Source organism: Salvia splendens, chromosome 9, assembly GCF_004379255.2.
Source record: "Salvia splendens isolate huo1 chromosome 9, SspV2, whole genome shotgun sequence".
Lineage (NCBI taxonomy): Eukaryota > Viridiplantae > Streptophyta > Magnoliopsida > Lamiales > Lamiaceae > Salvia > Salvia splendens.
Genome location: NC_056040.1, coordinates 4524612 through 4536818, shown reverse-complemented (window position 1 = coordinate 4536818; position 12207 = coordinate 4524612). Strand labels below are relative to the sequence as shown.

Sequence of the window (12207 nt, the reverse complement as noted above, 5' to 3'; positions counted from 1 at the left end):
GCTACATCCATTGGGACCGGGAGGGAGCCCATGAAAGGCTCGTTGCCGACTACTTTGCCGACCAGCCGCGGTTTCTGGCAGATTACTTCAGGCGCCGTTTTCGCATGTCAAAGCGCTTGTTTATGCGAATTGTCAACACATTGTCCGCACGTGTTGAATTCTTCCAAACAGGTCCAGATGCAGCCGGCCGGCAAAGTATCACGTCGTTGCAGAAGTGTACGTGTGCCATCCGACAACTCGCTACTGGGCAAACGGCCGACATCTTCGACGAATATTTGAATATCGGTGAGTCCACTGGAATCCTTTGTCTAAAGAATTTTTGCGAGGGCATTCGTTCAGCCTTCGGGGATGAATTCCTTCGGGTACCCACCACAGATGATTGCCAACGGTTGCTTCGTCTTCACGAATCAGTCCATGGCTTTCCCGGAATGCTTGGCAGCATTGACTGCATGCATTGGAGGTGGAAGAATTTCCCGACTACTTGGAGGGGGCAACACTTAAGCGGTCACAAAGGCGGCGGCCCAACACTTATCCTTGAGGCGGTCGCCGACCACCGCCTATGGATTTGGCATGCATATTTCGGCGTTGCCGGAGCCAACAACGACTTGAACGTGCTCTATTCGTCACCCCTCTTCAATGATGTGATGAATGGTGTAGCACCGGCGATCGACTTCACCGTCAACGGAACTACATACCACATGGGTTACTATCTCGCCGATGGTATCTACCCAAGGTGGTCGACTTTCGTGAAGACGCTCAGCAACCCGCACGACCCGAGACGGGTTCTTTTTGCGCAGCGTCAAGAGTCAGCGCGGAAAGACGTCGAAAGAGCCTTCAAGCCCGATTCAACATTGTGAAGGCCTCGGCTCGGCTGTGGTACATGAATAATATCGCCGACATCATGTTCACTTGTATTATCTTACACAACATGATTATAGTCGACGAAGGGCCGAGGGCGGCTAGCTTCTACGACGAGGATGAAGCCGGAAGCTCAACAGCGAGGTCTCCCCCACGCCGAGGTGAGCATACGACGGTTGGCCAGAGGATCGAGACAAGGCACACAATGCGCGATACCCGAACCACATTCAGCTACAAGAAGACCTAATCAAACACATGTGAGCGAAATTCGGCAACGAGTAGTGGTTTTTTAATTTTTAGTATTTTAATTATGTAATTTTAAATTTTTAGGATTTTAATTATGTCGTTTTATTTTATTTGTCATTTGTAATATTATTTAGGTTTTTTTAATGAATTTTAGTATTATGGAAATGTTTTTGTTTAATTGAATTTTAAATTAATTGTGTTCGTCCTTGCGGAAGAGCACAGCTGTGGGTGTTGTGCTCTTGCCAGAGAGCAGGCAGAAAAAGTGGAGGTGGGCATACAATCGTGCCGCTGCAAGAGCACGATTGTGGAGGCTCTAAAGCGATCACCTGCTCTAAAGCATCACCTACTTTTCACCGTACAAATCAAATCATACGCAATAGAGAGTGGTACTCTCGAATTTGAGGTGGGGCCGCCAAACGGAATTAAAGCATTTGTTGATTGTAGTATAACTCACTCGGTCTCTATCACAGAAGAAGGTATACATAGCTCTCCCCCGCAAAATCCCACCTTAAAACGCAGCTCACCAAACGGTTTAACTCTCTCTCGTTTTTTCGTTCTGGTAAGCCTATATATTTTTCAGCACATTCGTTCATTTTTTTCCTTGATTATCATTTACACTTGTTTCTGTACTGAATTTAGGTAGGCGGTATACTTTTTTTTAAAGTTTGTTGGATTTAAGTTATTGTCAACGATTTCTGTGACGCGAGATTTGATCTGAGAGACGAGATTTTATTTGATTATGCATAAATGAGATTGGTCTAGGAGATTGGATTTGAGTGTATCTGCGTGTGTGATTGTGATCTGTTGTGTTGTTTGATGTTGATCAGGGAGTTGTAGAGAGAAGCTGATATGTTGGGAGTTTTGAGGAGAAAAGTTGCCTGCCAAGGCGCCCATGCCTGGGTAATTCCTTTTTTGTTTTGCCTTAGTTAATTTCCGCTTCTTGGTGGTTCATTCATTTGACTATTCACTACTCTTGACCTGATTCCGGATATGTTTTTGGTTTGAAGGGTTTGGAGCAAGGACTTCGAGTGATTGCATCTAGAGCTCTTTCTTCTTCAGCAAAGGTGGTATAGCTACCTCCACCTTGCACTCAGTTGTGATAGTTGATCGTGTGGGATGGTGCCCATTATTGATATAATATCTGAAGGATAACATGACTTATTCTTTGTAGTGCTATGCAGCGTGGTTTGGTGCATGCCCAGGTTTAAAGGTACTGACTCCTTATTCATCAGAAGACGCTCGTGGTCTTCTTAAGGCTGCAATACGGGATCCAGATCCTGTTGTCTTCCTAGAAAATGAGTTGCTGTAAGCACTAATACTTTGGTGCTATGATTTTGGTATGAACCTGAACTAATTTTTTTTTCTTGGTGACTATTTATGTACAGGTATGGTGAATCATTTCCTGTATCAGATGAGGTCCTCGACTCCAGTTTTTGTCTTCCTATTGGGAAAGCCAAGGTACATACATTATGCCTCTATAAAATATCATGTGATTACCGTTTGCAGCTTAATGATTATCTATTCGAACTTATTTTTTGGCAGATAGAACGAGAAGGAAAGGATGTAACTGTCACTGCTTTCTCGAAGATGGTTGGATATGCTCTTCAGGTCTGTCATTATTTGTAAAATGCATCTTTGATGCTTAATTTTTTGGAATGTAAAATCCAGTCCCACTAAATAGATCAGTGTTTAAAATCTTAACCCATTGGTTGTACTCACTCTTAATCTGATAAGCACAGGCTGCTGACATTCTCGCAAAAGAAGGAATCAGTGCTGAGGTAGCTAAAATCTTTCATTATGTATATCCCATTATACTTCCTTATGGAGAGTGAAGTTGGAATTACAATTATGTTGCCACTCCTTTTTCATGTGCAGGTGATAAATCTTCGCTCAATCCGCCCTCTTGATAGAGCCACAATAAATGCTTCAGTTAGGAAAACAAACAGGCTGGTGACAGTTGAGGAAGGATTCCCTCAACATGGTGTCGGTGCTGAGATCTGGTATCTTATCGACTCTCTCTCTCAATTCATAGTCCTATCCCTTTCAATTCTTAATGCTCATTTTATGATCCTTTTGGCACTTCAGCGCATCTGTTCTTGAAGATAGTTTTGAGTATCTCGATGCAGCTGTCTCTATGCTGCAAATCTTGAAAGAATGGCTGTCCCGCAGGTATGCCCATCCGCTCTGTTCCTAAACTTTCAATGATTATTTTCATGTCTGGTTCTATTGGAGTAAATTTATTGGTGGCACAGAGACTAAACTCCAATAATTATAGAGTATCTGATGTTCGGTGTGTTTGTCAGGTTGAGGACATTGTCCACGCAGCAAAAAGATCTTGTTACAGATCAACTGCTTTGGCTTGGAGCTAACAAGGATGGAATGATTCCTTCCTTTACATATTCTTCTACCAACATTACATTTTTTAAACCCTTGTTCCCCCTATCTGAAATAAGTTCATCTAATTTACTTCATCTAATTTACATTACCATAGAGGAGCCTACATATGCTTTTTTGTGACGATTTCTTAACACTCAGCCAAATGGGAAGTAAATGAGCGAATTCAGTCTTCTGGTACAGCTTTTAGTGTATCACGCCTTGGAAATTTTCTTTACAACTATGACAGTTGTCAAAGAAGTACTAGTATACTTCAAAATCTCACTTTAATAGTACTATTGAATAGCAAGTTACAAATGCTTCTGGATTTTTGAAGATGGAAATCATCAACAGGAAACATTGTTGTCCACTTATATGAATACAGAGGTAGTCTAAAGCACGATTTTAGTCACAATATCAAAACTACGCTGAAATAATATGTGACAAGTCTAAACTAATCTACAAAAGATCTTCAACTTGATCAAGCAATCTTCGGGGGAGACCAATTTCCAGACTTAAAATCTCGATAGAAGCTCGACTTCTTTGAAACAATAAAAAACACTAAAACCAGCAAAAGGCATAACAGAAAAATAGAGCAAATCAAGATGATTTCAGATGTGAAGTTTAGCACAAATTGTCTTGTAAACAAGGACAAACCTGGAATTCCGGGCACAATAATATCAGAATTTCTCAGAATGTCATGTAGTGTTCTTCTCTCATTTACTTTGACCCATTTAGGTCCATTACCTGAAATTGATGAAGAATGGGTGAAGAATTCTGCCAAATACCTTTGGTGCCGCATGAAAGTTACCATTGTCAAGTGAAAGAAAAGCTCTTTCTTTTATAGCCAAGGCTAATAAACACTCTCGTAACAATAACAATTGCCACTTTCAGAATAATCCATTTACGCATCAACTTATATTTACTAATGAAGCTTCGAATTCTGTTGAAGGAACAACCCTCACTGATTGTTAAGATGTAAAGCATACCACTTGAAAAGGCAGTGCAAGTAGCAGCATCAGTCTCTTCACCCCCACTCTTTTCCAGATGAGATGCAACAGTTCCTTGTAACAGATAATTAAGAGCTTCTTTTTTGGAGAAACTAACTCCCGAGTCAGCCTGTTGAATCAAGATTTTGCCCCCCAACAAATGATAAATGGGAAAATAGATGGGACATAAAAATGAGAAGAAATCTAACAAAATGAAAACGTCATCCAGTAACACTTTGAGATCTATCCTACAAATTTATTTATTTATTAAGAAAAATTGATTTAGCTTACAATGACATGTGAAACCTTTTAGTTTAACTAAAAACCAGTTTGCACACTATTTGGCACTACTTTACTCAGGGGATGATTGGCATGGTGGCTTGGGGAAAGGGGAAGGGAATGATGGTGGTTGCATGGTATCAAGGAATGGTTCCCTTACAGTGACTTTGATATCCCAAAGGTGGGAAATCAGTCAAAATGCTCATGAATGCTGGAATTAATGTAATGTCTTTAAAGTTTAATGAGGGTATACTAGATATGACAGAAACCCCGCTGCTACAAAAAAAAACATCTACAGTGGAACATTTCTTACCTCATAGTACAGCTCAAGAGCATCCCGACTGTATGCATTATCTGAATCCCAGGGCAAAGGTGGACTACCCTCAGAGAACATGTTTGGAAGCTAAGGATTACAAGATTTAATAGCAATTGGATTCATTATGAGATACTAATAGGAAAATGACAAGATTAGATTAACTGAAACTTTCACTAGAAAAGAAGCATATGACAAGGATATCATGTCAAGATGTTCAAAAAACATATCAGTCTCGCAGAAATCCTCAATGATGTCACTGGACATAACCTCTGCATAGAGAAGTACAACTGGCCAATGGAGAATTTTGTTATTGTCAAGCACTGGTTTTTTAATACCAGTGAGTTCCTGATACATTGCCTTTCCAAGTTTTATCTGCCTATCCTCCAAGGCAGAGATGATATCCTGCATGATTCCAACTTGAAAGATAAAAAAACGACTACTTTAGCACCCAAGTTACACCAAAAAAATACAAACTCAAAACCTTAGCTGCTGCGACAGCTTTGGATACTTCAGCTTCATGCCGTTCCTGTTCCAATTTCTTTGCATTGATTTGCTTGGCTAGCTTCTTCAGTTCTTCGCTGTCTGGAGACTGTTGAAGCCCTTTTTCACAATATGATCTTGCTTCATCCAACAGATTGAGCGACAATGATGCTTTGACAGCCCTATAAAGAGCCTAAACTCCAACAGAGGAGTTAGTTACTGACTGAAAAGCTAACCTTTATATAACATAATTACAATGGAAGCACAACCTTAACATTTGTTGGACACAGCTTAATGGCCTCCTCAGCATCCTGGAGACTTCGTCTGTAATTTCCCAAGAGCAGATTCACGTGCGCCCTATTGGAATAAATAATAGAGTTCTCCGGATCACTTAAGGCTTTCTGGTTAATGGCTCTAGTGTAGCAATCAATAGCATCTGAGTAATGCTTCTTCCCCTTTTTCACATACTCATTTCCCTTTTCCTGAAACGACACAAAACAAGGTACAATGTTTTCCTTTCATCCTTCGACCTTCTTGAGTATAAACAGGCATATTCTCAAAACTTTGTTTATTGTCAGGTGTGGTTCTTAAATTCTCACACTTAATCATATTAACAAATTACCTATACAAGCAGTCATGGACACAAATTGAGACAATGGGGCCATTCATTTTGTGGAGTTTTTACACTTGTAAATATCACAATTAGTTGAAAATTTTGCACTATGGCCCCTGCCATGGCTAGAATATGTGTGTCTCTCATTGATACGATCCTATATTTCATTATTTAGTTATATCTTTTGATTCACCAAATCCTTCCATATATTTGTTATCTTGGTCAATAAGTTAGGGTATAGTATTTGAGTATTATAAATAGGGATAGATGGTTATTATTTGCATTCATTCAATAAATCAATAAAATCGTTATTTGTCCAACATATCGTGGACTTCTCTACAAACCCTAGTTATCGCGTTGCCCGACGGGAAGAACCCGCGCACAACTCGAAACTATTCTATCAAGAAACTCTAGCAAGCGTGCTGCCCGACGAGAGCTCTCGCGCGCAGCAGCTTCTGGATTCCGACGACCCCGTGTTGAGGGCGCCGGACGTGTGTTTGATCGACGACAAGGTTCGTCAAATTGTGGTTAAGGGAAAGAACCCTTAACACTCATTCATACAAGTGTGGCTCCATAACAAAAGCAGTAAGCCGCCTCCCCAGAAAAAATACAAAACAAAAACTGTTTACTTATTAATCGAACATAAAGGGGGTGTTCGGTTGACAAGATTAAATCTCATGATTAAATATGTATCATGTTTGGTTCATAAGATTGAACCCTTCAACTTAATCCTAATCCTAGATGGATAGTCTCATGATAATTAGTCATAGCCTCCCCCTCCAACTAAAATAATCCCACAACTTAATCCTGGATAGTCTCATGATATTAGTCATGGCAACCGAACGCCACCAAAGAGTATAGGAAACAAATTTAGCCTAGTACTGAACCGATGCAGTTCAAATCAGGCATAAAGAGTTGTGAAGCAATTTAGCCTCTCTTCTATACATGATAATTGCCCTCGGAGGTAATCGACAAGTACTTACATCAAGAAACTACATTATTAACAAAATGAATAGAAAAATTGGGTAAAACAGAAATTGAAAATTGGAAGGAGAAAGAACCTTGAGCTCAATAGCAGCAGACTCTTTGAGCGCAGCGATAGCCTCAAGATCAACGATTTCATCGTTGGTTATGGGTTCAGAACCAGGTTCCATCAACAAAGCCATGCTCTTTCTTCTGTCGACCAAAATTTGAGTTTTGAGTTTTCTAGAACGACTTGTAGAACTAAAGCAAGCCGGCAGCAGCGCAGCCGCAGCGGCAGTATTGATTTTGAACAGTCATCGCTAATGGGCCTCCTTTTTGGGCTTACTTTTCGGAAAAATTGAAGGCTCATTTCAAATGAGGCCCAATGTATTAATAACCGCTTCTTTTACAACTTCACAACTTTTCAAACTAATTATCACTACTCCTATTATATTTTATTTTTAAAAATCATTTCAAAATCATAATCCTTTATATAATGTTTTGATTTTAAATTAAATTTATAGATATGTTCCATCATTAGTGATATACGTACGTTAACTCGTTAATCATTAGTGATAGTTCGTTTATTAGTTCATATATGATCGTACAATCAACTTATAGCATAGACGAAATTATTTGTGTTGTGGCCGAAATGAAAAAAACTCACGTGACAACTAAAAATATTGGTTTTTGGTATATTTAGCAAATGGAAAAGGGTCTCTATAAAATGAAATCTGGTATCCAATTTCAAAAGATTAATAATATTGAAGACTTAAAATAACAAACTTATCTAAATTTGCTTATTTTTCTTAATAAAACTTAATAAACTTGAGCTGCATTTATCCCCACCTCTCATCATCCTTCTGTATCAACTTCCATCTCTAAAACTGTACACAAAAATGTCCTTTTTAACCATACCCCAATCTCTCTATGATTTGTTTTATACACCACAATCTCAATAAATACAGTTGATAAGCAGAGTTGATTCTTCAAAACATGCTCACAGCTGTGTCGAAGCAGTTCATCTGCGGCCGAACCTGAAGTCCATGGAACGAGCAACGGAGGACGGATAGAAGGCGTTCATGAAGTGACGAGAAGGAGCACCGTGAGGCTCTACTTCACCGTTCTTCCTCCTTGAAGAAGCACTCTTCGTTAATGACTTAGTATCAAAAGTCGAGGAAGTGACCGAAACATCATCAGCGAATAACATAGGGTGGCCGACTGCGCCATCCTGATGCGGTGGTGGGAACTTCTCGCTCTTGCTCTTCCCCTTCCCGTCCGACATCACTCTCAGCCTCTTCACGATATTAAAAAAGCTTCGTTACACAAAAACGCGCCTTTTTTCTCAAGAATATATATGAAATTAAGTTAAGAAACTGATGACATACATTTAAATTTGTTTGGAGTTCTGCGTTGGCTTCGGGAGCTGGAATTGCACGAATGGCCTTGTTGTGCACTCGAGTTCGTCTATGGCCATCGGTCATTTGCGACTTTCTACCTAAACCCCGTTGCCTGTAAAGATAGCAAAAAAAAAATGTAACAACTTAGAATACTGTAATTGGTGACAATTACAATTAAAGAATGAAGAAAGTAACAAACCTTTTGGCTGCTTCATCTCTCAATTTCAAATCCATTTCTTTGGTAGGAGGAAATTTTGGTAAACTTGAAGGTTCACAGGCACATGGTTCAGTTGTAAAGAACTGGCAAAAACTCTCGAAATGGTCAGCAATGAAACGACTTTGAAGCAACGTGTTTACATTGGACCCACGGTTACTTACCTTACTATTCAATGCTGCAGTAGCAGTGCCTCGTGCATGAGGGTCGATTGAAAGAAGAGTTCCTATTAGAGCAAGAGACGACTGTGGGAAATCCTTAAACGTCTCCTTTATACAACATTTATACGGCTGCTGGGGTTTATAAAGAGTCGCATTGGGCAACTTTGATTTCTTCCAGAATTCTTCGGGAGGAGAACCACATAACTTGAATATCTTGTGTAGCTGCTCGACCTAATTCGCAAAAAGATTCCATAACTCGAGGTTATAAAATTATCCATTTTTTTGTTAAGAAAGTAGGATCAGTAACCAAGCCAGAGATACAGAAAACCTAAATAAAATACCTCTGTTCGTCCGCGCAGTATTGGCTTTCCAGAGAGAAGTTCCGCCAGAATACAGCCAGCGCTCCATAAATCGACACCGACACCATAAGAAGTGGCCCCGAGCAGCAGTTCAGGAGGGCGATACCAGAGAGTGACAACACGGCTTGTCATTGGTTTCTTGCTTTCGGGATTGAAAAAAGAAGCAAGACCAAAATCGGCTATTTTTAGTATCCCTTCATTGTCAATCAGCATATTGGAGCACTTGATATCACGATGCAAGACACCGTTGCTGTGGCAGTGCTCCAAACCGGACATCAATTGCTTCATATAGCATTTGACCTGCATGACAAGAAGAAAATGATGAGGTAACTAATACATGAGTACTACACGACTCTGCTCAATGCAAAAGATAGATGACGACAAAATCAGATGATCACTACAGTTATAGTCTTAGCAAGTTGCTAGTAGTATAGAAATTAAGCTCTGAATTTTAGAATTTTTATGATCAGCTCCAAGACATCCTAGAATTTCTGAAACAAAAGAATAAGTACATACATAGCAACTCCTCAATGAAAACAGAAACAGGTGAAAAGAATATTGTTAGATGCATCCCTCTGCCCATAGGCTCCCATCCCCCACCTTATAAATAACGAGAAGACAGAAACGAAAGATCCTACTACCAAACGTAGTTAAACCTACTGTCTAAAAACCAATCAGAAACTTCATTGTTGATAAACAAGGACCTTTGTTGTTTGTGTACAAAGACGAAGCTAATTCTACCATCGACATCCAAAACGAACAAATAGAAGATAACTGTTGCTACCATATATCGAAAAAAGTGAAAAAACTTGCATAATTCAAGGAAAAAAATAATGTGTATCATATCAAAGCTTTAACACTCCAAAAAACCGATATGATTATTACTTACTTACCTGTGCCTCGGTGAAGTTGGAAGATTGAACAGCAGCAAGGCCAGAAAGATCATGCTCCATGTACTCAAACACGAGGTAGAGGCTGCTTGACATCCGCGAAATAACAAGGCCTTCGAGCTTGATCACATTCGGATGATTTAGTCGCCGCAACACAAGTATCTCTCTTGCCATGAACCTCACAGCTTCCGGCTCAAAGTTATCGAACCTCACCTTCTTCAACGCCACCACCTTCCCCGTCATCAAATCCCTAGCCTTATACACATTGCTATACGTCCCTTGCCCAATCTGTGCAACATTCATTCCCCCATCCCAAAAATTCAGAATTTTTTCAAAAATCATCACATTACTGCTCTACCCTCAGTACAATTATCAGCAGTTTATATCACTTTCTTCCATGCACAAACATCATTTCTTATAGACTAATAAGCAAGAAAGCGGATGCTTAGAACGTTTGCACCTAACGCATAGAAAGTAGTACATAATGTGAAAGCATGATAAAAGTAGGACCTTTACAATCAGCAAAGGATGACTGACTTTACAAATCAGCAAAGGGTGACTGATTAGCTAAACTACCAACAAATTAACGCCGTGAATTGACGGAATTTATTACTACCTTTGCAAGTTTTTCGAAGGAGTTAGCCCGCCGCGGCTCCCACCCCTTGATTTCGTCGCCGGCGACAGCGACGAGCCACGGCGGCCACGCTTCCGCTCCGGCGCCTATTCTCAGCCTGAATTCCGGCACATTCCGCCGTCCCTCAGCCTCGTTGATGACGGCGGCGGTGGGCCGTTGATTCTTTTCCCGTTTCCGGCGAGTGGCTCTTTTTCCAAGAACACACCCCATGAAATCGAGCAACCAGTTTCTGAAATGTCAACTTCCCATTGCTTGTGTTCAAAATTGTGAAAAAGAAGTGATCTTTTTTGGATGGAATGAGTAGCAACGCATTTATTGCTTCGTCAGCGAGTTGGTGTGAGTGATTAACTGATGGAGAAAATGAGGTCCCGGGTTTAATGGAGGATTAGAATCATGTAATCGACAAATTCTTCAAGGAGAAAAAACGTGAAAAGCTGCGGATTTTCGAATTGGAGGAAATCAAATTCAAGCAAGAAAAAATAATTTAAATGGGAAAAGAAATGAGTGTATGCTTGTCTGTAAATTTGTTATTCAGGTAAAAAGAATAAAAATAATTAATGAATCAAAATATTGACCCACAAATATGAACAAGATCAGGCATTTAGGATTAGTCAGATTCCGCCAAAAGACGAATTCGGTAAACTCGTGATTAAAGAAAAAAAGAATTTTGCCTTTATTGTCTGCTTGGAAATATAAGCTGCTGGCGTAAATAGAATATTTTATTATATATTCTAAATAGAGAAATAAAAATGTTTTATTGTATAAAATTAAGATATTTAAAAATAAATCCAAACCTCCAACTTCTTTGTTTTTTCTGGTTTTTCTAAATACAACAACACCACAGGTCTGAATATTTTTTGCTTGTACAAAATTCAACTAGTCTGATTCAATTCTCGTGAAAGGAATAATAGAAATAAATACCTAGAACAGTGATGTTATGAATATTTTTCAAAGATCAAATAAAAAAGTCCAATTCGTAGACTTTTATAATTTCCCTCGTTTTTTCATTCTTTACTTTTTTTTTCGTGATTCAACTATATATACTTGCATTTCTGCATTTATTAAGATTAATGCATTCAAGTGGTGTCCTTCCTTTCAATCCCAAATCAATTAAGATTCTTTTTTTTTCAACTATAATGTAATCTAGAAAAAAAATTTTGATTTTGAGGTGATTTTAGATTAAAGATTATCCGACTAAGAACTTTTTTTGGTATCGTGTGGAAGGAAAACACGCCAATAGCATTGCCATTTTTTTCCCCTTTAAACAAACCTCCCAAAATTGAATTTGATATGTTATCGAGCACCATTTTTATGATGAGAGTAGTCTCATTTCAATCCTAATTTATTAAAATCTTGATAATTGAGTACTAATTAGTAATTATAAACCAGTAATATAATAATTAAAATCTCACAATTTGAATTTCTAAATTAA

The 12207-nt window shown here is 39.1% G+C and overlaps 2 protein-coding genes and 1 pseudogene across 3 annotated transcripts; 1 reads left to right on the top strand and 2 right to left on the bottom strand.

Moving 5' to 3' along the window:
* Window positions 1-1497: 1497 nt before the first annotated feature.
* Window positions 1498-3678, top strand: LOC121747256 (annotated as a pseudogene).
* Window positions 3679-3747: 69 nt separating this feature from the next.
* Window positions 3748-7382, bottom strand: LOC121747255 (tetratricopeptide repeat protein 4 homolog). 2 transcript variants are annotated; one of them, XM_042141261.1, is made up of 8 exons: window positions 7216-7382; window positions 5811-6023; window positions 5543-5734; window positions 5263-5463; window positions 5059-5139; window positions 4467-4596; window positions 4135-4224; window positions 3748-4038 (listed from the first exon to the last, which is right to left on the bottom strand). In XM_042141261.1, exons 1-8 carry the CDS (start codon window positions 7318-7320, stop codon window positions 3959-3961), a joined length of 1092 nt encoding a protein of 363 aa, XP_041997195.1. In that variant the 5' UTR covers window positions 7321-7382; the 3' UTR covers window positions 3748-3958. The 2 variants fall into 2 exon arrangements, with proteins under 2 accessions (XP_041997195.1, XP_041997194.1); XM_042141260.1 differs by having other exon boundaries at window positions 3748-4224.
* A 431-nt stretch (window positions 7383-7813) lies between these two features.
* On the bottom strand, window positions 7814-11280 carry LOC121747202 (probable serine/threonine-protein kinase At1g54610). The gene is made up of 7 exons (XM_042141201.1): window positions 10758-11280; window positions 10145-10429; window positions 9234-9551; window positions 8896-9123; window positions 8717-8817; window positions 8506-8629; window positions 7814-8414 (listed from the first exon to the last, which is right to left on the bottom strand). The coding sequence occupies exons 1-7, from the start codon at window positions 10983-10985 to the stop codon at window positions 8139-8141; spliced, it is 1560 nt and encodes a 519-aa protein (XP_041997135.1). The 5' UTR covers window positions 10986-11280; the 3' UTR covers window positions 7814-8138.
* Window positions 11281-12207: the final 927 nt, after the last annotated feature.